This window comes from Paramormyrops kingsleyae, chromosome 5 (assembly GCF_048594095.1).
Source record: "Paramormyrops kingsleyae isolate MSU_618 chromosome 5, PKINGS_0.4, whole genome shotgun sequence".
Taxonomy (NCBI): domain Eukaryota; kingdom Metazoa; phylum Chordata; class Actinopteri; order Osteoglossiformes; family Mormyridae; genus Paramormyrops; species Paramormyrops kingsleyae.
In genome coordinates, this window is record NC_132801.1 from 8972971 (window position 1) to 9000607 (window position 27637).

The 27637-nt window shown below is 39.3% G+C and overlaps 1 protein-coding gene across 4 annotated transcripts in view; it reads left to right on the forward strand.

Annotated features, from left to right (window-relative positions):
- atf7ip (activating transcription factor 7 interacting protein) overlaps positions 1 to 27637 on the forward strand; it is a 68221-nt gene that overhangs the window by 35820 nt on the left and 4764 nt on the right. For 2 of the 4 annotated variants that reach the window (XM_072712042.1, XM_023799835.2), the window contains exons 2-9: positions 12859 to 13365; positions 13503 to 13926; positions 14268 to 14452; positions 14565 to 14702; positions 15199 to 15270; positions 17959 to 18035; positions 24793 to 24866; positions 25793 to 26449. In XM_072712042.1, the coding sequence (XP_072568143.1) occupies positions 12868 to 13365; positions 13503 to 13926; positions 14268 to 14452; positions 14565 to 14702; positions 15199 to 15270; positions 17959 to 18035; positions 24793 to 24866; positions 25793 to 26449 (2125 nt within the window). In that variant the 5' untranslated portion in view covers positions 12859 to 12867. Of the gene's footprint in view, positions 1 to 8635; positions 8931 to 12858; positions 13366 to 13502; positions 13927 to 14267; positions 14453 to 14564; positions 14703 to 15198; positions 15271 to 17958; positions 18036 to 24792; positions 24867 to 25792; positions 26450 to 27637 lie in introns of those variants that run through there. The other 2 variants (XM_023799836.2, XM_023799838.2) reach the window with 2 other exon arrangements.

Genomic DNA, 27637 nt, shown 5'->3' on the forward strand with positions numbered 1-27637 from the left:
CTTGCTTCCTGATTGGCTGACAGACACAATAAACAGACTGGTAGTTCTTAGTGTTCAGGAGCAGCTCTGAAACCTTAGTATAATACAATCTCTTTTATTGTGTTGTGTGTGCTTCAGCCACCTGTTTTCTAAATTAGATCGGTTGCAGTTGCATATGATATCAATATAGGATAGGAAAGACAGTGGCATTATACATATAGACCGTGGATATAATGTCATTAATAATACCGCTCAACTATTGTTGAATTATAACTTATAACATGAAGTGAATAGGGAAATCAGAATCCTACAATATGTTTGAATTTTCTTTCATTTGGGCAAAGAAAACCTTGAAGAATATTAGGCTGTGCTTGCAATTATCGTGAGCTGGAAATGTTTTTAATTTAACTTTAATTGCACTGCTTCAACTATGTGGCGGATATAATCTGTAACAGGCTTTGAGAAAGATATTTTTAATTTTTCTTCAACAAGCTTAATTTAAAAGGACAGAATTGTTTCTTAAATTGCTAATGATAAAAGTAGATTTAAAGCTATTGGCATCCCATCTAGGGTGCATCCTGGCCATGAACCATGTGCTGTCTGGGTTAGACTTCTGGGCCCCTCCGACCCTGACCAGGATGTGGTTTGGAAAAGGCTGTATTTCTACATTTTGTAAGGTATGAGAACGCCAGAATCGGGAGTACTGTCAGGGAGTGAGCCATCGCTGCTGCCACATGCAGCAGTATTCCCTTACTAAATATCGTGCAGAAAACTAACTAGTCTATGATGTCCAAGTCAGCGGACTCTACAATAGTATGAGAGAGAGAGTGTGGTCTGATTTGGTGTTGAATTCATGACTGAAATGGGCAGAACCATTGAGTGAAAAGACCTACGCTCTAGGTTTTGTGGTAGGGCAGTGCAATTCTTGCCTTGAGTGATGCCATCAAAATTGGCAGATGATATTGTCCACGAGTTCTTGTATGCTTTCCTAAAATAGTTGCTGTATTTTAATTGATTTGGTTTTGTTTAGACATGTAGATGGCCATATAATCACTTATTTTAACTTCCAAACACTTACGATATCCATAAATTAGAGATTAAAACGTTAATTTGTTGCATTTGTAGACCAAACAAGACTGGGTTATATAAAGTCCTACCCCCCTCTCACAGTGTGGCTTGCCTTCTGATTGGTACAGTCCATGTTTAGCAGTTTAGCATTTCCCACTCATTGTTCACTGTTGGTGTATGGGCGTTTGGAACTGTTGTTGGTTGACTCATTGTCAATAATTTGGAAGGGTTTGGTTTCCACATGTGTGTTTGTAAATAAAGGAGGCTGCTTGTCAACTTGTAATTTTAAATAAGCTTGTAAGTCCATGTATATTTATTCATATGTCTGTGCATGGACTTGTATTTTGGTTTCATCTTCAATTCAACAATGGGCATATACTCCTTTACAGACTATTGAACTGTATTGTTTTTTTGTTAATGTTACTTTTTTTTGCAGTCTGGATTTGTCCATGTCTGTGTGTGTGATTATTAAAACTTTTGTATTACTCCTATTTGGTATAGTCCTGTCCTTTTCGTGTCCCCTCCCCCACGACACCATCTTTCTCTACGCATTTGTCATGTTTCTTCGTTCGCGCTAGTCACGCTTCCATTTTTTTTAGCTGAAAATTGAGAACGAATGACTCGGAGGAGCAAGCTTGCACAGACTGCAAAAGTCCCTGTCAATGACCTATTTGCTTAGGAAATTTTACAAACATTTGTATCATGTTGTTTTGGATGTTTTGCTTCTGAGTCAAAAAACAGATCATTGTTCTGCATATATAAAGCAGTGATCTTAATTTGTTTCCCAGAGTTCATGTTTTTACGTAAATATCAAATCTGTTGATCCTCTGTTTTCAGCATATCTCTTAATTTTAGAATCTTATGTGAATTTTATATAATTTTGCATTTTGACTATTCAATCTGAAAATAAAACCCTTATGGATATACAGAACTTCCGGAAATAAGCATGCTTGAGAATTTGCAATTTTGAACAGCAATGCTATGTTAATTGGAGACGATATGATGGGTCTGATACTGAAAATTGTAATCGTTTGTAATTTGTGAATTTAGGATAATTATATGACTATCTTTCAACAATACTGTATATTCGTTTGCATTAAGCTGTGGGTTGTAACTAGACTTCTAAGCTAGAACCTCGTTAATAGCAGAAATGTTTTTGGTTTTCATTATTCTTGTTTGAGATTAAATAGGACAATTCATTATGATATGATATATGCATATGTACATGTATAGTTTTGGATTGTTTTATTTTAGTTTTAATTTACCAGAATAGAGTGGTATCTACCTTTACGTTACAACAGTTGTGGGAGGGGAATCTGGAAGTTTTAGGCCATAGGTCTGGAGTCTTAACTAGGATTATCATTATCAGTCTACTTCCTGTCTTGCCTGCTTTGGATTGGTTCTGGTTTCAAAATGCAGTGATTTTAGCTACACACCATAATGAAGTTACATTTAAAATCCATATGTCAGGATTCAGGATTTTAAATTCTTGTTTTGGTTTCCTTGGAACCAAGATCCGCTTTAAAACGAATGTTCGTATGAAACAAACAGGAAAAAAAGGCAAGATTTCATGTTGTTGGCCATTGGGCTTGTTTGTTTTTTTGTTGGGCTTATCTGTTTGCAGAGATACTGGAATTGGTTGGGAAGGGTAGAGTGAAATTTATTTCCTTCTTTAAGCATTAACTTCTAAACATTTTTAAAAATATCCCTCAACTAACTGTCTGGATATTGGATATAACTTGAGGAATAGAATGTATCTTGCATAGGAAGCAGGCTGGAATGACTTTTATGGATTGCTGGATATTTATATTATACACACATTATATACCAAAATATTAAACAAGGGGTTCTGGTGAAATTCATTCAAATCCCATTTTGAGTTTATTTTTTTTAAATAGAGTTTTACCAGTAAAGGCTTGGTTTGACATATGGGACTTGCTTATTAAAACTTTCTGTTGACGGTGGTCTGTGCTGGTTGAGGCAGATGTCCTTTACCATCAGCATCTAGCAACACCAGTCTGTGTGTTACATAAACTCCATTTCGAAGGGGAAAAAATATAGTTGGCCAGTCACTTACGAAATCAGGTTGACTGGTTGCCTGAGGTTATATAGCAGGGTTGTCAGATGGGTTCCTGTTCCTGATGGGTTGTGTTAAGGTCTCTCTCTGCTGGCTATCATTTACACCAATTCTGCTAGCTTAATCATTAATAACTGGAAATATGTTTTTTCAGTTTTGTGTAATGAAGTAATCCAAGTGTTCCAGAAGTACAAGGAAACTGAAATGTGGTGTTAAAGTGACTCCTATTCCTCATGCTTTCTCAAAACTTGTGTGCTTGATTTGGCTGTGTTTTTAAATGTGGTTAGGCTTGGTTCATGCCAATTTGGGCCTTTAATTGAAAATACTGCTCTCTCAGCTTTAGCATTCTCTTCGTTACCATCACACAATGACATTGCAGAATAATTCTTCAGCGAAGCTATGTTTTATGGTGGATTAGCATTCATCATTTGAGACAGGGGAGTGGCGTTTGGGCTACGGCTTTATACAGTTACTTTAGACATTATATTTGATTTCATTTTTGTGGTTAAGATAAGGTGAGGCATTTAAGCAGCCGGAGGAGAAATTTCTGGAAAAAAGCTACAGGAGTAACAGCTGCATCATGCATCAGCCGATTGGCTGTGTGTTCTTTTGGAACATCTATTGGTGCTGGAGAACTGATTTAATGCCACAGAATTTAATTAACTACTGGTGTTCTCATTGTTGGCAACTATGAAAGCAATACAGCATGCTCTTGATGGAAAAAAACAGAAGGCAGAAAAGCACCACTTTTATCCATCATCCATCCATCCATCCTTTTTCTGTACTCGTTTGTCCTATGCAGGTTTGCAGGTGACTGGAGCCTATCCTGGAAGCTACAGCCCAAGGCAGGGAATAACCCAGAATGGGGTGCCAACTAGGCATGAGCGATATAAACGATTTGTCGACTTATCGTCATAAAACATTTAAACAATAAAATGAAAATCTTCAGTAAAATATCGATAAGGAACATTGTATATTATCATATCATCAGTCTACCACTTTACAGAAATGACGGACAATCTATGCCCAACAAATGCACAGCAAGGTTGAGTTGGCAAAGCATGTCACATGCTACTGTTTTGCAATGTCCTTCCTCAGAGGGAACTTTGGTGTAGAAAGTGACAGTTTAGCTACAACAACACTTTTTATAAAGAAGATATTGTGGGTTAACTAGGGTGATTGCATAATCCATGTCAGGGAGGACACGTTTGAGCTAGGACAGGATTTGTAAAGTACCATTTCATTTAAACTGACCTGGATTTCATTTAAGTACTGAGTTGTTGCTGTGTGCTGATTGGTCAGTGTTCTATAATCATGCATGTGTCATGAATGTTAATGTGAAACAGCTGGGTGAGTCTTTTTGTCAAGGAAACAAGTCGAAGCACAGGAACCGATTTAGCCAAGCATTGGAACCTTTCAGTTTTAAAGTAGTTTGTGGAACCTGAAGTAGCTCAAAGTGTCCTCCCTCACATGGATTTTTCTGTTCGCCCTAAGGTATACAGGTGCTGCAGACTAATAACTCCACCAAAAACTTGTCCCAACTAAAACTGGAGATACTGCAAACTTATTTCACCAGTCTAAGCACTGCCATTAGAGATGGGCCAATCCGTATTTTTTCAGCTACAATCTGATTGGCAACTGTCAATACTGATGCAGATTCTGATACGAGCTCTTTACTTTTAATATTTTAATGTAATAAATATATATATGCGTTATTTTAAAACTAATAAGCACAGATTCCACTGTTTTTACGCTTCTCTTGCTGCAATAGGGTATGCGCATGACGTCACAGCAGACGGAAGTCGCTGCGCTCACCCACCGAGTAGCAAAAGAATGAGAGGCAGCGTTAGCGTTCAGCTTGAATGCTGCAAAAAGCACATCGGAAATGGGGAAAAAGCTGTCGTGCAATTGACTGTACAAATAGTTTGTAATTCATGTTAAATCTATCTTTTTAGACTTCCAAAATCTAAATTAGCAACCATCGGACATGAATCTGTCATGTATGGGTTACATCTCTAGGTGTGTGGAGTTTAAGCAGGGCTGTGGAGTCGGAGTCGAGGAGTCGGAGTAGGAGACAATTTTGGGTTAACCGAAGTTAACCGACTCCGACTCCTACTAAATTTAAATGGGAATTAAAAAAGTAAGTTGAAATGTCCCAATTCACAAACAGTCATAATGAACTACTTCTCTGCTGTAAGAATAAAGCCCAATGCATGCAGTGCATAATGTTACCACAAAACGAACATGTCAAGTAACCATGAAGCATGCTTTTCATTGACTGTATGCGTCACTATATGGGATGTAATGCACAGGTAAGGTGCGGCACCGCTTTCCATTGTGTTGTGTTCCACTGTTACAGGGAACTGTGAACCTAGCCTAAAGCCCCCCATACATTTACAGATGCACTGCCGATTTTTCGGCCGTTCAACGAGTCATCACGTGTCAAACGCCGGAAAAATCATCTGGTGTGTTCTCAGCTCCGTCGGCTCCCCTTCGCTATGCGCTAATGAAAACCTTGTTTTCATTGTGTTTGTCTTTAATCTGGCATTATAGTAGAGTGTTGGCTTCCTAGCCAGTAGTTCTGTGGTGAAATGACATGTATGTTGCCTTTCTTTCCTTCAATGGATGTAGAAAATACATTAGCATAGTATATACATACAGAGGAGTCGGAGTCGGGGAGTCGGAGTCGGAAGATTTAGAAACTGAGGAGTCGGAGTCGGAGCATTTATCTACCGACTCCACAGCCCTGAGTTTAAGTCAAAGGAGGTGCTGCTACGATTATATAATTCCTTGGTAAGACCCCACCTAGAATATTGTGTGCAGGTTTGGTCACCATACCTTAAGAAGGACATTGCTGCCATGGAAAGGGTGCAGCGTAGGGCTACAAGAATGATTCCTGGTCTTAGAGGAATGTCTTAGGAGAGGTTAGCTGAGCTGAATCTGTTTAGCCTCGAGCAAAGGAGACTAAGGGGGGACATGATCCAGGTCTATAAGATTCTAACAAGATTTGGATGCTGTTAAGCCAAGTGGCTATTTCAATATTAGTTTAAATACTAGAACTTGTAGCCATAAGTGGAAATTAGCGGGAGAACATTTTAAAATGAATTTGAGGAAGCACTTCTTTACACAGCGTGTAGTTAGAGTATGGAATAGTCTTCCTGCTAGTGTAGCGGAAGCTAAAACCATGGGTTCCTTTAAATCAGAGCTAGATAAGATTTTAACAACTTTGAGCTGTTAGTTAAGTTCTCCCCAAACGAGCTTGATGGGCCGAATGGCCTCCTCTCATTTGTAAATTTCTTATTTTTCTTATGTTCTTATGGCCGATACCTGATCCGTCAAATAGGTCTGGACTGGCGCCAATACCATCCGAACATCGGATCGGTGCATCTCTAATTGTCCGCCAATAGAAGATACAGAATGCAAGCTCTTAAAGTCAGACATCATTCATTTGGGTTTCCTCTTTCAATCTGAAGGAAAATGGGACAAATTGCGACTCATATTGGTGAGCAAGTGAGGAAAAATCCAGCAATAAACCGTACCATCTGCATTTCCTAGTGTTACAGCTTATGAGTTTATTTTTCCATGATTTATTTATTTAAATTAGATATATGTTTACAGTGTATTCAAATTATCATCTTTTTCATGTTCTGAATCTGTTTAAGTGGAATGCTTAGGGGATTTCAAGCAAAATGGAGCCTTTTAAGAAAATAAATACCTTGACTAATATCATGATAATTATCGATCTTGACTGATATGAAAACAATTATCACGATAAAATATTTTGCCATATCACCCAGCCCTGGCATCAAACCATCACAGATGCAATGCAACAGCATCTTTAAAGAAGACATTCCCAGACCCAGTAATGCGAGCTTAGCCATAGATAACTGCTAGCTATGTGCCCTTCAGCCTCTTTCAGTAGCCTGGCCTACCTTTGTCATGATTTTGACATAAATTTAGTTTAATTTACGTTCGACAATTCCAGTAATTGTCACTAAAATTAAGCCTTGCTGTCTCTTGGCCACATCTTGCGTGATAAATACAGTACATAGTCTTATATTCAGTAAGTTTGAATGATATTGATATGATGTTGGAACAAGGTCTCGTTATGATATTCCACATTTTTGCAATAAATACTGCAATGTTTATTAAAGGGGAAAAAATACCCAAAAGAAGTTCTTTTTGGCTGTAGTTAATCTACCAATAATGTCTGTCAAATAAGTTGGTGGTGTTGTCAAGCGTTGTGCTGACAAGTTACTTGCTTTTGCTCAATATGGTCTCTGTGGAATCCAAAATATTTCCATAGAGCTGAAGACAATTGTTTTTTAGTAACCAGTTTTTCTCCTTCTCAGTCATTTTTGTTAACATGGCGCATTTGTGAGAAATTTATCAGTTAGTGAGTCAAACAGCAAGGATGAGTATGATTCTGATTTATCTGAAGAGTGCATGCAGAGCTCATGCAAATGCACTGGCAGTAAAATCTAGACCTCATTTTCCACATGTACCAGATAATGTTGAAATGGAATGAACATTAAAACCTTAAGTTTTTTTTTTTTGTCTCCTGTACCACAATAAAGATGTTTTGTCATAACATTGATGGTCTCAGATCAGCTGACTCGTGGTTCTTTTGATGTGACAATCACGTGCAAAAGATGCACTGTCTATTTGCAGTGCACATTGTGCAGGCCTAGTTTTGAGGACAGCACATTGATGCACTGGGTCGCTTTGTGTGTGTGTGTCGTTTTGTACGTTCTCCCCATGTGTGTGAGGGTTTATGCTAGATTCTCCGGATTCCTCCCACAGCCCTAAAATATGCAACTAAAGTGATTTGGAGTGCCTGAATTGACCACATGTGTAAGTGAGTTTGCATACGGTGCAATTGGCTGGCATCGCATCCAGCGTTGGTTCCTGCCCTGACCAATTGCAATATATATTGATTTTGTTTTATATATGATATATAAATTATTACTTAATTAGTTATCAAATTAATCTGTAGATTACTTAATTTAACAGTGCAACTATTAAACCAGACTTTCAGAATCCCGAGAGCTTACTCAGTCTTCAGTATGCCTTCTCACATTACCACTGAGTGTTTATATACTGAATAAATTGTTTTTCTTTCTATGAGACTTATGCAGACCCTCTGATTGTTCAGTGCATTTTTCATCTATTCCCGAAATCATAGATACCGATGTGTAGCAGTTTAGCAGATGTGGCACACTTGGGGAAAGGATGTTATTTGAAGTTCTATTAATATTTTTGTAAGTTTATTTTTGCCCTGAAAGCTTCTGGTAAGTGAAAATTTATGCAGACTTTAATTGGAAGGAGTGTAAAATTACAGCTCATTTTGTATTTTAGAAGCATCTAGAAATGCGTTTAATGGCAAATGGAAATATCTATCTGAATGTTGTGCATGTGATATTGTTCTTTACCTTTGAGTAATAAAGAGTGACATATCAACTTCACTTCTCTGTCAGTTAGTCAGTTGAGAAGTCCCCTCCCCCCCATCCTTTGTCGTAAATGGTACAGTCCATGCTCAGCTGTAATTTTCCACTCGGTCTGTTTTACAAAGAGGGGGATGGGTGTGCACAAGTCTGCGCTTGTGTGTTTTAATAAAGGTTTTCTTTACTATGTTGTAACAAAGTTAGGGGGGTTGGTGTATGTATGTGTGTTTGGCAGCACTTGTGATAAGTTAGCAGTAAGTCTGGTATTCAGTGTGATAAAGGCTTGAAGTGTGTCCATTTGTGTGTCTGCTTTGGGGGATGAAAATACTGCTGTGAGTGTGGGATTATGAACACGCAAACAGGTATATAAGATTTTCTGCATAGCTCTCTGCATAGTACGAATGAATCTTTCTTGGAGGGTGTGCTTGTTTTACTTCCAAAACGTTTTGGATGGTTTCATCTTGGATTATTCAGAATGGTCTCCCACCAAACAATATTTGGTACAACCCTGTCTAAGCCATGCTCTCCAGCCATTGCAAGTTCCTTTATTGACCACAAGGCTTTTTGAATTTATTTCCCCATTTGTTCAACTGACAATGAAAATCTCAAAGTTCTACATACTTACCGACAGCAGTCAACGGTTCTTACTGCACCTACCGCTATATACAGCCATGCAAAAATGTGGTATTTGTCTTAATTATACGATCAAATGATGATTGTATTATGATCTGTTTTCTGTTAGGGAATGTCGAAAGACTGGATATGTTATTTTCCAATTTGCTATGCACCATTATGCTTATGTCATGATTTAAAGTTAATACATATTTTTATTTCTTAAGGAATCTTAAGAAAAAATTAGACATGCTTTTTTGTTCCTTTAATTCAAATGAAAGTATTTACTGATTGAACTGGATGGAATTATGGGTGATTGACTACTTCGGTCTTGTCTGAAAGTAAATGTGTTCCCTTTAGTACAGTCATATGAGTACTTTGGACTTTACTTGTACTTTATTTGTTGGAGATGTAGAATGACCGAGAGTTCGCGTGTGATTTTGGGTAATGTTCAGTAGTATTCTGTTTTCCTTGTTAAAGGTAGTGGTAGAAAGTCCATTAGTTGGAACTGCATACATCTTAAATGGTATATGGCAAAACAAATGTATGTTTCAAATGGAGTTAGGGAGACCAAACAAAACAAACGAAAGCTTTGCTTCCTTCCTGAAACAAGCTACATCAGAATTTTTTTTTTAGTTTCCACGTTTGTCTGTGATCAAATAAAGTAAATAGTCTTGAATGGTTAATGTTATAGATTAGAACAGTGACCTCCAATCTTTTTTTCAGTAAGAGCTACTTTTACAAAGAGAGTAGTCTGGGGAGCTACTGTGCTGGGGGGGGGGGGTATGCGCTGCAAAGTGGGGGTGGGGTGTTATCAAGATGATTGAAATATTGTCACAATCGACTAGGAATGTCTTAAAGATTGACCTGTCGATCGCAATCGATCAGTTGACAACTACTGAGTTGGAAGAGAGGAGAATGTAATTTGGAAGATTGATCTGGTCAAGTTTGGCTGAAAGATTGTATGTCAGCAGGATAAGATGTTTCGGGTTCGAGGAGCAGTTGCTGCTTGAGCTGGTGTCTCCATTTTTGAACTGTTCTGTATTTTCACTTGCAACAACTTATTTATATTTTAACACTGATGGTCCTTGAAAGCGCTTGGCCTCTCATGACATAGCGACCTTCAATTCTTCTGTCCCTCCCTACCCCCACACACACTACTTTGAAGGAGAAAACCTGAGACAAATCTGCTGGAGGCTCCTGCCGTACATTAGCTCTGTGCTCAGAATCACAATGACTATGCTCTTCGCCTTTGGTTTACGGTTAGCTAGCATGTCCCATTTATCAGCACAGCAGACTTTGTACTGCAGTAGCTATGCTATGTATTCTAACAAGATTCCCTGAATAGGTGTTGGTCATCCCCCCATCTATAATGATAAATTGAGCAACCAGTACAGTATAATGGTCTACCCTACCAGTGGATATAAGTAGAGGTGAGGTTTCACGATACTTGAAAATGATAACAGCCCTAATTTATTTTCGTTGATAATTTAATTAGGATTAAAGATGTTTTATAAGCCAGGTGCAGCAATTGCAGTTGAACAATCACTAGTTCAGTCACACCCAGTATGAATAACCGACTGTGTGTCTGTGTGTGTATATTTACTTGGCATATAGTTATTTTGAATGATTTAATGTTAATACATAAATGATTTCTTAAGAATTCTCAAGCAAAAAGAACTATGCATATTAATATAGGTATAAACATATTTATACAATAGATGTTAGATCCTCTATTATGTGTGGGGAGGTGGCTGACAATGGTAAAGGGCATTTTGGGACTGTGCTCCATAGTTGTCCCTCGACCTTGCTGTGGTACTTTGGTTGGCTGTATTACAAAACAAATCCAATTCCACATTCAAAGTGACACTCAGGCTCTTTTGTATTTACTTATTTTTACCTGTTTTATTAGCTATTCTTTAATAGTGCTTCTGTCGATATTTTCTTGGGTGACATGCAATAACGCTGGTTTCGAGAGCCAGGGAATTAAGGGAAACTGTACAGAGGGAACTGCTGTCTGGGTTTTGTGGAGTCAGATGATCCTGCTGCAAGTTTTGCTATCAGGCAAATGCAGTTACTCAAAGTATGTTTATTTCTTATAGTTTATCCATTTTTGTAGCCATACCTTTTGCAGAATACAGGTTAGGTGCTCTGCTGAAGTCTAAGGCTCATAACTCGACATAATTTTTGTTACGAGTGTAGGTCTACATTTTGCTGTTTGCTATTCCTTAAAATAGGCATGATGATTTTTGAGTTTTTCCAGGGGTGGCTTATAGAAGAGTGTAATCCTCTGCTTCACTTAGTCCTATACTTAACCGAAAAAATACTGTGCATTATCGATTAAATTCAGAAAAGGAGAGACCATTTTCGCATTCAATGGATTTGCTACTTATCAATCGCAACAGCATTTTATCCTTCCTCCTCCTGGCTCACAGTGGATGTTTTGCTGTAATTCTCACTTGTCTCTTGCAGTTTTGGTCCTTAGGGATTTGGCTACCTGTAGTTGTTCTTCAAAATATTCCAGATTTATTCCAGATTGGATTCCAGTCTTGTTTTTAATAGTGCTAAATCATAGAATGATACTGGGCAGTGTCTCAAGTCCTTCAATTTCTCACCAATCCAGTTTGCTAACCTGAGCTTAATTAGAGCAGTTTTGCATGACATCGTCTGAAGTCGGATTTTTGCTTGCTATTCCAGTGATCATTGGACACCACACTGTTACACACATGCTAATGCCTCTGTGTCCTGTGGAGACACAAGTGGTATAACTACTGTAGCTAAACTCTTCGCATTTTAGTGAAGGTATGAGAAGTGCTAACAATATCCGAAACAAGACTGCTCAACTTGTGTCTTGTATGACTGTGGTTCAGCAATTTTTCTGTTTTGTCTACAAAATCTCTGGGGAGGTAAACCAATCTGATCGATTTGATTTAAGGGGATTTTGTGTTTGGTTTAAGCAGGGCCCTCAAGATGCCATTGCCATCTCGGACTACAGCTGACGAGCTCTGGGCTAGAGAACACACGTGAACATTACGTAATATCTGCCCTTTGTTGCTGGGTGAATTTTGCAGCTAGCCCCTCTGATTTGCTGGATGGAAATAACCAATGAGAGCATAGGGGAATGTATAAGAGGGAGGAGTTGTGAGCTGTAGGTGTGGCTGTTCTGCAATGCTTTCATATGTATTTAGCAGGGTTTTGAGTTCATGAGGCTTATTGATGGATAATTTTACATTTTACTCTGACATGCAGCTGAACAAGAGTATAAATTTGTTTTTCCCTAACCTGTTTCATATTCTCTGGCTAACCTTGACTCTGTTTAAACTTGATTCTGATCTTGAGTAATTGGAATAAATTTTTAGTATGCTTTTTTACAAAATTATTTCACTTATGTAGGGCTAATAAAAATTTCACAGTGTGATCTGGGGCGGGTTTGAAAAAGAAGCTTCTAGAAAGACCCAATGTAACATTCAATGTATTTTGACTCCCCCTGGTGTTGGCAATCTAAAATTACATCCGTTTATTTATAAAATATATATCTATATATATCTTTTGGCTTATATATTGATCACCAAAACAACTGAACACGGTTTGCTCTCTAGTTCTGTGCATAGTGCTGCCTTATCGTGTAAATTCTGGTTACATGGAATAACAGACGACCTGCTTTCTCTCTTCGACCAGGTGAAAAAAATGGAAGTTGCAGTAGCAGAGGAGCCCCAAAAGAAAGTGTTTCGAGCACGAAAAACGATGAAAATCAGTGATCGGCAGCAACTGGAATTCTTGCATAATTCCCTTCCTTCCTCTTCGACTGTTACTACAAGCAGCACCTCCCATCCCTCACCTCCTCTGGTGAATGGAAACCATAGAGGGGAAGATCACCCAGACTCTGAGAAAGAGGGACAGAGTCCCACTGACAGCGGCCAAAAAACAAGTCATGCTGCCTTCCCCACATCTCGCTCCCCCTCTCCCCTAGCACTCTCGCTCTCTCTATCCCCCTCCCCGCCCTGCCATTCTTCAGAGACGAAGACCCAGTCTCCCCTGACCTCAACTCCACCACGGTCACCAAAAGAGGAGCAGCATAAGGAGGCTGCCGCCGTTAGCGAGAATGGGAAGAGAGTTGAGAAGACTGAAAAGGGGGAGCTAAAGAAGGAAGGAGAAGCAGCTACATCGCTTGTCAACAACAAGAAGGTTTGTTGATGTTTGTAATAGGGGGGTGAAAACAGTTGGTTAGAAGAATGGCTTGCTGGGAGGGGCCGTGTAAATTTTTGTATTTTAGTAGTGTTACCTAATTATGAAATTGACTTCCCCAATACTGTTCATTTCAGAATGGCCACGCCAAGCCTGATAAACCATCTAAGGGTCCTTATGTAGGCCTCACAGATTCAACTCGGAAGACACGAGAAAAACAAACCGCAAAGGACAAAAAATTATCCAAAAAGCCCATGGTTACCGAGCCCCCCTTGGCAACAGATCCTCTTGAAGATGATAAAACTACCAGCCTCCCTTTGAACACCCCCTCACCATCTTCATCCCACACACCTGAGCCTGATCAGGAGGTGAAGGAGGGATTTCTGGTCCTTAGTGAAGAGGATGAAAACCAAGCAGAAAGGGATGAAACCAAAGAGAAGGAAGTGACTGAAGAAGAACAAAAAGTGGAGAAAATGGAGGTGGACACTGAGACGAGTGGCTCAGGACAGAGTAGTGCTGCTCCCCATGTTTCCACTTCCTCTCCTACACCGTTGGCTTCAGGTATATAAAAGAAGAGTTCACGTCACTCAGTGGTTCACCTATTGACCCTCTGAATATTTGATTTAAGTGTTGTAAGCAAGGCTAAGTCTAAGCAAGTTCTGCCTGTTAGTTGCCCGTTTTCTTGATTTTTGTGAAGCTTAGGTCTTCGTCAGAGTCTATCAAAATTTGTGTTGTGCGAAACAGTGCTTGCAAGTAGATACTTGCATGTTCATCTATATACTGAGAGTGTCTGATTCGGTTGCATGTCAAACACAGCTTCTAGAACTCTTGAATCTCTTGAATTGTATAACCTCAATAGTCTGCCTGCTCGTAACTCAGTCACACCGTCATTCAACCGGCAGGTGAGGACTGTAATGGAGTCCAGGTAGGATTGAAGCGTGTCTTGTCCAAAGACACGTCAACAGATGGAAAGCTGGATGTGGAAGAAAGAGGAGGCAAGAGGCAGAAGGTTGATGGCGAGGAACTTGAGGCCCAACTGGAGCTGAAAATCAGCGCAGATGCAGGCCGCCGACTAAAACTTGAGAAGGTGTGTTTACGATTGGTAGAGGAAACCTCATTTGTATTCCAGTGAACCGAAATACACCGTATAATTCTGCCCCAACCACTTTGCTGAAGCAGTTTCTTCCTCCTGTATGCAGGTGGTGCAGCAGCTCGTAGAGGAGCAGCTTCGAGTCTTGCAGCTCACTGTTTTTGACAGAAGCCTGCAGGAGCTCAGGGAGAGGGTGGAGAAGATGGACTGTGCCACGAAGCATCAGCATACTCTCAACACACTGCAGGTATCGGCAACATCTTGCTTGCCTGTAGCACTAAGACATCAGGGTAGGGGCGTACTTAGTGTAGTCCAATCATTTTAGAGAAAGAGAATGAGCACCATGCCACCCTATGCTGTCTGCCAGTTAAAACCTTCATACAAGCTGTTACGCTGGTACTTTTTGTATTGTTGAAAGGTTTTACACACAAAATTTGTTCTGTAACTGACCATTCACTGTATCATATGTCCCTTGAACAGTGAATTAGCAGTTTCTGGTCTGAAATATTTAACAAAAACACTTTTCTAATTTGTTTTGGACTTCTGTGCCAAAAACAATACATTTGCCTTGTATATAATCTGCTTATACAATTTCAGTGTCTTAGTTACTAGCTGTGATCCATATACCACATCATAGGAATATTAAAGACTGTTTTTCAATTCTTTGGACAAGCGACTGTGTGCCGTTTGAACACTGATGGTTTGCTTTTCATTTACGTGTTTTATGCTCATGATTTTTTTAGGCCAAAATTGCTCGACTGGCCAAGAAATTTGGAGCTGCCAATCAATCCAAAGAGAACGTCAAAAAACCTGAGGTGAGTCTGTGAGAAATTGCTGCAATAGACAAGCGAGACAAGACTGTAACTGCAATATAATAACAGCAATTGCGAGTTTTATTTGAAATGGTAAAAAAGGAAATGGCGTCAGCAAAATTACTAGGAAGTATTTTCTAGGAAAATGATTAAAATGTGTATCTTTAGTGTATGGCAAACCTCGGAAGTCTGGAATAGAGTATTGAGATTTGCGTATGAAAGCTATGAGCTGGGTGTTGAAATGTTTCAAGTTTATATTTTATTTGCAGATGGCCAAGATCTTGTTGAAAGATTTGGTTCTTTCAATTTCTTAAGGCACATTACATTACATATAGATTTTTTTTAGTCTTAGTTTTAGTTTTAATTTAAGTTCTTAAAATTTCTTGGCTTGCTGGGTAGTGAAGTCTGTGACACACCAATAATTGAATTCCCTGGAAGGGGAATAGATATGGTTTTGGGACCAGTTCATTGCTGCAGACAAAAATTATTTGACAGTTCTTTTTCAGACTTTGCAGAGACATTGTATGGACGAAGATCTAGGACTGATCAAATTTTGAGATAGATACCACCATGTAGCACTGCTTTAATTATGGTGTGATTTAAGAGAAGGGCAGCCATAGACTTTAGATTTTTTTTTATTTTTTTAGCACAATAACTCAAAAAGTATTTTTGGATCTTTTTCAATCTTTGCAGACACATTTTGAGACATATACATCAAAAACTGAAGTAATGCCACACACACAGGAACTCTAGAAGTATGACTCTTTTTACAATTTAACAAAAACATTAAATAGATGAAAAACGATATGCAATTTCATTTTGAAGCGAATTATGTGAAAACTGACTAAGCGCCACACCGTGGCGGCACCTGAGAGGACTGCTGCAGACGTAGATGGTTACAATGAGACAAGCTACACAAAGCTGGGCTTTGTGGGAATCGTGTAGAAGGACTAGATATTGTATAGGTTGGGGGTGTAAGAGGAGAAAGGATTCACTGGGGGCAGGGGTCACGTGGCTGTCTGGGGAATACATTGTTGTCGTTCCGACAGCATCTAGTTTGTTACCCCCTATTAACCATCCTAAATGCAAAATATTTTATTTGACATGTTTCATTCATTTTCCTTTTGCAGACCCATTTGTCCGAAATGGTGTACAAGTGAGGAAAATTTGTTAGAGCCAGTTTATTAGGTATAGGCAAATCCAGCACGCACCATTCGGAATTATGTAACAGAAATTGCATACATTTCTTAAATAAATTATATAAACAGTTCTATACTGAGAAGCTGTAGAAGTAAAAAAACAATACATGGCACATTTTCCCTTTGGAAAAAAATGGCTCGTCCAAAGAACAACAGAGCAGAGATGCCGCCTCTCAGTAAAAAGGAAACGTGCGTAAAGTGTTTGTTCATAGTTGAAAACTCAGTAAATTTTCAGTCATCATGAGAATCGCAATACAGCAGTACTTAAGACTATTATCAGACATCCCATCTTAGGGATATTGAGTCAGGGTTGCCAATTTTGGTTAGCTGGCTGGCGTGAGATTTTCAATTCCAGAAAAGTCTGCACACACATTTACATGTATGTAACAGTTTTATTAATTGTCATTTGTCTGTAGGGTTTTTAAACTACCCCAATGCTTTTGATGCAGCTAATTTTAGGTTTATAATGTAATAATATAGATTTGCCGTAAGAATTGTTGTGTAAGCGTGAAAGTCAGAAAGGGTAAGAGTAACACCAAACGCGAGAGAAGTTGACAACCCTGTCATGTGGCAGGGCGGGGGGTGCTGGCCAATGCTTGGCTGCTGTTACGGTAATGCTGTGTGTTTATATACATATATATTGCCGACTTAGGGTGAGGGGAGGCGCCAAAATTTTCTGACTGGAGCCAGAGTGGTAACATTTGGGGCGAGGTTGCAGAGGTAAAACTTCTTGCCAGTTAATTTTACCGGCGCTGAATAGCGGAATGACAGATTTCTGTATATTTCACTATATTGTCTATCATATGTCTCAGTGGATGTCAATCTACTCAATATATCTTGATCTAAAAACTCAATTGATCTTCTTTTTTTTTTTACCTTAGCTAACTTGATTTTAAAACATTGAGCAAATAAATTTACTACCGTAAAACTCATTGTATTCGGGCTAAGCATTTTCGGATGGTTTGGTAGCTCTGGTGTTTCCTTATTTTAATAATATAATAAACATTTCAGTTTTCGTCGAATCATTGAGTCTTATAAAATAAGTTTTCTCTCCGCTGAAGAAGATGACACTGCAGTGCCAGATTGCACTATGTCTTATGAGTTTGTGTGAATTGTGATTAGTTTTTATGTCACATCACCACCTAGTGGTGAGTTAAAATTAAACAGTCATTTGGGGAGGCTTAATATTGCCGTTTTAGGTGGTCAGTGAATAGCTGAAAATATCCAAATCTGTGTCCAATAAGGAAATTAGAAAATGTTGTTGTTTAATGGGACTAAAATTATCTAAAGTGATTTCCCAATGCCTTTGCTGTTAATTTATGTGTTTGATAGGACTGAATACTGTCCACAATATATTTCTGTCTAGAGATGAAAACAGGTGCCTACATGCAAAGGGGGCAATTGTCATAAGGTGTAAGAAAACTATTATCTCATGAAGGGAAGTCAGTCATTTTGTTAGATGATCTGTGATTTATCATGCTTTTTTTTTTAGGTCTCATCCACTGCTTCCACTGCTCCCACTGCTCCCACTACGTCCGTTTCCACATCAAGTGCCACTCCCGTGTCACGGTAAGAGTGCAGATTTCAAAGATTTTTTTTAAAGCCATTTGTTATGGTTGTTCAACAAAGCAGGTATGCCTAAGATGTGATGTAAGCATATTACCTGCATCCATGTTCTACTGCAAGGAATTGGCTTGCATCTGTTAGTCCTATATTATCCTATACAGGTATCTGTCAACTCACATTCGCATTGGGATCGGAACCACTGGACGCAAGTCAATTTGGGCATATCCTGACAGTTATAGGGGAGAGGCAAGGCATAAAGTACAGTACTGTATATACAAACAGTACTAGGACTGGACAATTAATCTAAAATTAATCAAAACCAACATTCAGAACCTCCAATCGACGTAATCTTGCCCATGTCTGTTACTTTGTCATTTTTTAAAATTTTGTTAATACTTAATCAAAATGTTAAAACTTTTCCCTGTGTGTGTGTTCATGTACTGTCCCCTTAAAAACATGCTACCGCATGTGTTGTCACGTGACCCGCCCTGTCCAATCTATGAATGCTGCATTCAGGTCCTACTGGGAAGATCTGACTAGGGAGTTGGGAAATCATAATTACGATACGACGCATGTTCAAGTGGAGGAAAATGGAGATGATAAGAAAGCTACGCTTTGTTTTGCCGTATTTCTTATTCCTCAAACACCAAAACGCATTCGCAGCGTTAATTGAAATTCTTGTAATCCTTTGCTCAGCAGGTAGCAGCTACATATCAGATAAAAAACTATTTTATTTCACGATACACCGTTTAATAACCATCTCCTCAACATTCAGAACAATTCAGAGTTCTGCAATGACACGTCTGTAAAATTTACTACCTACAAAATAATTCGCCTTACACAGTAGAGCTATCCATTGCCTCCGCCATGATTGTTGTAATGAGACGCTAACAACTCGGGAACTTAATTGGGGCTTAAAGAAAATCCAGAGTTTCCCACTGGTAAATACGACTTTGTAGTGTTCTTTGTGTGCTCTCGTCTTGTATTTACGATATTTCCGACATGACTTGAAGGCAGGGTTAGAAGCAACATGGAGGAGAACTCAAACAGCAAGCCGACTGAGCAACTTGTACCAAAATAAAATGCTGTGTCCGTCGTTTGAAAACATTGTGGCTTTAGTGAAGACGACATTGAACAAAAAGAGGTCAGATGTAAACACTGCGGAAAAAGTGTTTTAGCTGCCAAAGGTAATAAAACCAGTCAGTTACAGCACTAGTAATATTTAAAATACAGTGATCCCCCCCTATATCGCGATTCAGCTGATTTTCCCCCGACGCATCACAGTTCTCTGCGTATTGCGTACCTTGCTTGTGGTCCGATTGTTGTGAGCAAACTTATAGTAATCAAGTGCTCTGCTTACAGTGTTTTGGGTCTTTTATGTATAACGTATGGAAAAAACAAAAATTATGGTAATTCTTTTTTTTTCTTTCTTTCCTTGCCTACTTTGCCTCGCGGTAACCCATCTGCTTCTAGCTAGCTACCTGAGACTAATGCTGCGTGCACAGAAAACATGACGGGAAAAATAAAGTAATTTTCTCTCAATTACGGATATGGACTCATCAACATTTATGAAAAAATCAGCCAATGAGATGCAGCAGTGAAACTGCAGTAAGCTGTATTTTCTGTACCATTTACTGTATCATAGTGTGTTTCTTAAGATAAGATAAGAAGAATTTTATCCCGAGGCAAATTCTTTTGTCTTAAACATGCTCAGTACAACAAGAGAAATAACGATAAGACAGTAAAGAGCTTAAAAGTGTAATAGTGCAATACAGAATAACATTACATTGCATTATTATGTGTTATAGTGAATTATGCACAGTTGAGTAATTTGTGCAGTACTGTAATTTGAAAAGGGTTTGAAACAGCTGTACTGTATTTTGAGTCAGTAAAATTAAGTAAATAGCAACTCTGTTTTATTATCTTATTTTCGTGTAATAAATATACAAATGTCAATTACATTGTAATCTGCCTGAGATACAAAGAAAAAAAAAACGGTTATAATGATCATCTGTTTATAGTAATCAATTTCACCCAGAGAAGTGATCACTATGAATGGTTTATTTTCTTTGTTAGAAAAGCAAACTATTTATTATAAGTATTCAACAAATAACCCAAAATGGTTTATATGTGTGTTTCCTTCAGTTATTTTAAAATCATAAAGATATGCAGTCTTTCATTAGAAAAAATATCCCAGCTTTAATAGTTGAGCGTATTCACAGTACAGGATCCTGTGAATGAAATATGAGGGCAAAAAAAGCAACAACTAAATAATTGTTCATTAATCGTAATCGAGGTTCAGTTTATCACGATATTGATTTGAGGTCATATCGCCCAGCCTTATACAGTATCCTGCAGCAAATAATGTAAATGTAAAATCACAACACTTCATAATAAAAACAGATTGGAGTAAAATTTCACGAAAAATAAGGGACTACGAAATCAAAAGGTGCACAGTAGAGCACTGGAAGGTGCGAAAGAAGATGTAGCGAAATATTTTATTGTACAGTAAATTTCTTTTTATGCAGTTTCTTTTTACATTATATGCACTGTATAGGTACTGTATCTGTTTCATATCTGCTTATTATAGCTTGTCCATCACACATACTTTATTACATGCATGCTGTATTACAAGTTAGATATGGACTGTGGGTCATTATATGGCTGACAGGGCTGCCCATTCTCCTGCAGCTGTTACACTGAGCGATACACACAAACTGTGTCCACTGTCAGGCGTCTCTCAGTATATATAATTTGGCATGGACCTGACGTATATATAATCATGCGTTACATGACAGGACGTTATGAACAGATACCTGTATGTTTTTACAACTGTTGTACAACAAAACATACATGTTTTTTTGTAAGCGGAGGGGCTGAACACCTTTATTATAAAAACAAGCAGTGGTACAGTATGCAAGCATTTTTTTAAAACAAATATTTATTAGGTACCCCAAAGCAAACAAAAATCTATAGTGCCACTGCTGACCCTGAATCCTGTAGATTATCTGTTGCTGATATCTAGTATTTCTCCTTCATGACTAGTCAGCTTTCATACTCATGCTCTGCATTATGACACAGAACTTCTGTATGACAGACCATTGACAGGTGTCAAACTCTTAGCCTGCAGGGTCTTGTTTTGCACTGAAGATGGTTTTTAGAAAATGAATGTATCAATTTGAAAAATCTTTTTTTTTTTAAAAGTTAAAAAAAACTGCTATTCTTAACTTTTCCACATGAGGGGGCACAACAGCACAGAAGGAATGTAATATTTAGATGCAATATCTGATTCATAATGCTGAGAAACAGAATTGCTTGCAAAGTCAACCCAGTGGACAAAAGAAATGAATTGCTGGCAGAACTGAAGGATGAGAAATCCATGTTTAATCATAGTCAGGAGAGCAGTGGTGCTGCTTGGAGACCTAACTATGTAAATGCTAGTGAAATGGAAACATAAACGACTTTGTGAGGGCATTCGTGCTCCGTGCCGCAGGAGCTGTGAGCCCCAGTAAGTGTCAGGCTTCGGTCAGTATAAACCTGATGGCAAGAGTGGCTGCTGCACACGAGATCTCAGATCTTGCCTATTTTCACTTGTGTTGTTTGTTCATTCCCACAAACCTATAGTGACTCACGGCTGAATTTGCATGGAATAGCAGCCGCCTCACTGGAACTGAGACTGAATACACAGATTGCAAGGAAATTTTTGTTTGTTTGAAGAGTTCTGGAGTCAGTCAACTGTGGTCATTTACAAAAGTTTAGTTTTTTTTTTAAATAACTAAATATTCATTTAATGAGTAATGAGATGTGAATTTGTGTATGTGTGTGTCTATGTGTGTGTGTGTGTGTGTGACGACAGTATGATTATGCAAAGAGTAGATTTCAGATACATAGCAAATGTTAATTTGCAGACAAAATTGCTGCTAACAAAAATGCACTAATTGGCTCTTGTGTTAGCCAGAATGTAAATGTAGACCGGCCCAATTTGTTAGGGTAATAAACTAATGTCCTTCTTTTGCCCTTGCTTTTGTTAACAGTGAGTATTTCCACTGTGTCCATGTGAGTATTATATACATCTCCTATAGTGTGGCTGTATGTTTCAAAAATTGTTCCATAGAGGACTATTTTTCCCTTGTCTGATTTTTACACAGTGAATCATATTTTTCTGTGGCTTGTAGTGTATAGATTGAATCACACCATTCTGATGCTGTTTTGACTACAAGTTAATCAAACACACCTTTGTCCCTTTTGTAAATAATCATGCCAGATTGCGGCTGGACTTGCCCAATATAAATAATATTTCCTACCAGTGTAAACTTATCAGCATACAGTTTTAAAAGAGCCCCATTCCCCAATCGAGATTAATGTCTGAAGACCTCCTGATACATGTCAGGTTTTGAAAGTGGAGTGTCACTGAACCACAATAGAAGCCGTGTTGTTCAAATGAGAAGTGCTCATTCCTCCCAGAAGTGGTTTTTTTCTCCAGAAAAAAATTCAACAGCACGTTGTAAAATTATGCAGAGTGTCAATTAACAGGCCCTAGAAAAAAAAGATCTGCAGACCTCTCTCGCTTCCAATGATGCTAATGTATTATTCCTCTATCAGAAAGTCTCTAGGCGACAATTGAATACGTGCTGGAGTAGCGAAGTGGAAATGACTGCTCACTAAGAACATGAATGCCCATCTCGGGTTTCCCAGAAACTGTATGTGATCCTCAAGCTTTCTGGAACAGTGTTCTGTAGATGAGTCATCATGTACCATGGCCAGCATGAGTCTGGCAGTGTCTGGCGAAACTCACACACCTCATTCCATACTAAGAATGATTAGGGCAGGCTTGGGCAGTTATTTGGCGTGGAGGGACAAATCCAGGCTTCACCATCTGAAAGGCCATTTTTAATGATTATTTTCATGTACAATGGAAGCTGCAATAGTCGACTTGCTGCATTTTACTATATATTTATTAACTAAAATAATTCAGTCAAAGATTTCTGGAAGTTATCCATCTTCATAGATAAGACTTAATCCTTTTTAAATGGTCTTTTCAGCCAGTTAAGATAACAACATGGGTTGGATATAGACCCACCCAGCTTTGGTCAGGTCTGGATTAGAGAATATTCTGCTGCATTTGGAACTAATTTTCCATTAAAAGCATGATTAATCACTTTCTTCTGTACCAGAAAGGATCCTCCCCTGACTTGAAGTTGAAGCACAGCTAGGTCATGTAGCAAGGGAACAATCAGAACACATTAGCAAGTCTGTATCTGAAGTTTTGCACTATTCCAAGTCCAGGCATAGAAAGACTGCAAGGACCTGAAAATGGGCATGTGTAGGGCAGGCTGTGTGGGAAAAGTCTGAACACTGCACATTACTGAATGTCATTTTTGATTGCCTGTCAAACGTAAATCAGAGGAGGTCATCAATTTGGAGATTCACACTTTTTTTTCTGTCGGGGAAAAAAAAGTCAAGATTTTGTTTTTTCTTCATATGGCTAAACAACAAGAAATCGCTTAGATAAAAATACACGTGACAATATCAACAATCTTTGGTAATGCTTTCCTATGAACTCCATCCTTCATAATTACTTCATTATGCGTTGTCTGAATATTCGTTGTATCTTCATAATGCATTCATAGAACATTAATAGGCAGCTTGTAAGTATAGTATCCTAACATTTTAACAGCTTTAATATACATTAGCAACAAACATATGATGACAAGCCTTATAATCATGTCTGTCATTAATATATATTAAAACTGTTGAGCTATGTTCCGGTGTTAAGGTATATTTACATGCGGCTGTTTCTTGTCCATTTCATTTGAGACATTTTCCTAATAGCATTTTGCTTTTCCATAAACATTCGAATAGAGCATTTATCCGAAGGACCTGATATTGACTGTGATACAATATGAAGCTACAGCTCAAAAACAAATTAATATCCAGTCAAGAAGGGCCACCTGAGCTGACCAAGCAGGAATAGAAAACAGGCTATCATTCTGCGCACCGCCGTGCCAGAAAGCCGGTCTCACAGACGCCCGGCTCATACTCAGGAGTGGTGGGAAAGTGGTTCAGACAGTCAGCAACCGCTGTTGAGAAGCTGTTGAGCAGCCTTGAAGCATTTTTATTGTGGCCTTGGGGGGGGGGGGTCACGGTCTGCAGGGCCACACTGTCCCGCCCCATGCGTGTGAAGTTCACGGTGCATTCAGGAGTGTGAGCCAGAGCGAGGGCATATGCATGGCACAGGATAACCCCAGTTTTTGCAGTCGAGTGGCAGGCTTTTATCCTGTCACTGAGTATCAGAGCTCCGTTTTGCCAAAGGCCATTCCACCAATGGGCTTTGATCTTGGCCTCGGCACTCTGCTGCTCTGCCTCTGTGCAGTAAATACATTTCCCTGCTTTTGTTCAGAGCATATTCATTATGGCAATCTAACATTCTCTTAAATTTTGATGGAGATATTTGTTTAAGGAAGTTCAGCAGCATTCTAATGCAACATAGAGGAAGACGGGCAGTAAATGTGTGATGGGCTACAGGTTAAAATCTCAATGAGGGGAACTGCTGTTGTACCATTAGTTGTTTACTGAAAAAAAAAACAGCAAGACAAGTACAGTTAGTTACTTTTGTGCATAACTAATGAAACTGTCTTCATCCTCTTTATACAGTTGGGCTTTGGTGGTAAAATCCAGCTGTTGTCTTCATTATAATTAATAAATGTACTTATGAAATTCTGCTGCTTCCCATAAATTTAATTCCATCCCTTTCTGTCAGCAGCCCAAGCAGGACAACTGCAGAGTCCAGACAGGCAGCTCAGAATCAACCTGTGAATTCTGTCAGCTCCACAGGTGAGTGATCGTGTCCTTGTTTGCTCTCTGCCTGCCAGTTTCCCCTTCATGCTGCCTTTTCCCCTCCCTATAGCTGCAGGTTTTTTTAATAGGGCGTTCTTAAAATGCGTGTACTGAAAATCCTTTTCATCAAAAGGGAAATTACTATAATTCAATTAAACCTACATTAATGAGGTAGGAACTCTTTGAAGCTGAACTCTGGCGGCTGGCATATAATACGCCTACAAGAGTGTGGCCTAAAACCAGTTGACAAGTTTTTGTATTATAGCCAAGACGGAGAACAAATTTTAAGAAAGGGAGGTGGTGCAAACAGAGAGGGGGAGATTTTCTGAAAGAGCAATGGGCCTTCCCAGAATGCACAGCGACAGTGAGGTCGTTGTCTTGTTCTGAGCTTCTCCAGCCTCCCGTCACTGGACCCCTATTGCCCATTTTGACTCCGCAGCATCTACCAGGGCGTACCATTGGTCATCCTTGTGGCTTTTTAAGTAGCTTATGCAGGCTACCCCAACTGCTACACGGTGCAAATTGGTACATTTTTATTATTTCCATTTCGTTGCGTCTATGAAAATCCCAGACTTCCTATAAGCAAAGAGTTATTTGTATGGCCAATAGAATTCGAGGTTTGAGGAACCCACATGTTTAACTTAAGTTTGCAAAAAAAATTCTACATATGAATCCTCAGATGGAGATTTGTCTAGAGGAGCGTCGTTTGTTTTGCAGTTGTCAAATTTAAAAATCGATTTTCGTATTTACGGAACCAATGGAAATGATTCTCCCCTTGTAGATGCCTAGCAAGAGATGTGTAATGCTTAGCTCTGCTCCATGCTGCCCCCTAGTGGGTTTAATTTCTCTTCTAAATGGTCCTAAGCAGACCTTGTTCGAGTGTGTCATACACTTTTTAAGTTCATGATATCTCTCACCTCTAGCCTGTCCAAATGAATCCAAATCCCCCTCAACCACAAGCCTGCAAGCCTCCAGTGCAACAGTTCCAGCACCTGTGGTCTCATTCGTCACCACATCGACAGCCTCCAGCGCCGCTCCATCTGCCTCTAACTCGGCAACTGTTACATCCCAAAACCAGCCGGGAGCGCTGATGCTGAAAGCCGCTCCAGCAAGCGGGATCGTGCCCCAAAGTGCCCCTGGATCTGCACCCCAAGCAGTTCCCCTGCAGCCCCTGCTCATACAACTCCCCCTGACAGTCACTAATGCCCAGGGCGGGGCCATGGTGGCTAACCACAGCACTGGTGTAGAACTCTTCCCCGTCACATCCCTGGCAGCAGTGAGCACCAGCAAATCAAAGACGACCACTACTTTCATTCTCCAGAAGAGTGGCCCGCTCTCCTCCGTGCCCCCCCTGACCCCGATACCGTCGATCGCCGTGGCCCGGGCCGTTCCGCCTGGGGGGAGTGGCATTGTGAGCACGCCAGCCTCTGGTGTGTCCGTCTCCTCCGCGCGCACGCCCACACAGGCCATCTCTGTGGTGGGGGTGACCTCGTCGTCGTTTGCGTCCTCTGGGCCAGCCGCCACCGGAGGTCAGTCTACTGGGTCGGCTGCTTCGGGGCCAACGATGGCCTCAAAAACAGGTACGCATATGTGACGATGTTAAATGGTGCTGAAATTTAGGGCCAGACGCTGTACTTTTTTTTTTTTTTTTAACACACCAAGTAACACATTTAAGCAGTTGTCGGTGCCCCATTTCCCCATTACTTGAAGGACAACATTACAAATATTGTTGTAGTTTTATTGTTGTGAGCCATCAGTTGATCATTTCAGTTAATTCAACATTAACCTGAAAGGGTTACTTTTTTTTTTATTATTTCTTTACTGAAAGCCTTCAACCACACTCCCTTAAACCCCTTTTCTCACCTGGAATAAAACCTTTGTCCTCTTAAAAAAAAGAAAAATGATTGGAATTATTATAGTCCTATAATATTGCTTGTGTGCAGTGACTTGACGTTAGACGGAGACCCATAACCATACATTTTGAGGTAAAACCAGAATCGGGTTTAGGAGCTGGGGTTAAGGAGATATTAAGTTTCTAGCTCATATCTGGCCTTGAAAATAACACTTAAAAATTATTCCCTGTTGACATGATGAAATGTAAGTTTGTGAAGCACTGCTTACCGTAAGTTTTATCACCGGCTTATTTTGACAATCGGTATATTGCTTTTTTTTTTTTTTTTTGTTTTCACGGTTTTATTTCTGAAGGACAAACATTTAAAAAATGTTTGTTTTTTTTTAAAAATTGTGTCCTCACTTGGTGCCACCTGCTGGTGTGGGGGGGGGGGGGGGTGTTGGATGACTGTATCACTTATCCCAGTATTTTTTAATTAAAATATTGCATATTCTTTTTTTAGATATTGCAGCTTAAGCTTGACATTTATGGAGGAAGAAAAAGACACTATCAAGGGGTGGAACTGTAATAAGTCTGAGTTAGCAGTGATATAGCAGGTCTTTAAATCAGATTAAAGGAAACGCACAGGCCTGCCAAGTGCACTTAAACCCATTTGTTTTCCTATAGGGCTTGAAGGAAAGGAGGTTAAATTCTTTAAATCATTTGGCTGGTGTTGGACTTATTTTTAATTAAAAAATTTGGTTAAATGTTTTGCTTTTCAGGAGCTTTGAGGTTGTGGGCTGGAATCCGCATTTCTATGAGACTTTATGTCATATAAAACCGTAATCAAAGGGGGAATCACATCGAAGGGGCGCCCTGGGGTCTCTTTGCCCCGTGCCCTGGGGTCTCTTTGCCCCGTGCCCTGGGGTCTCTTTGC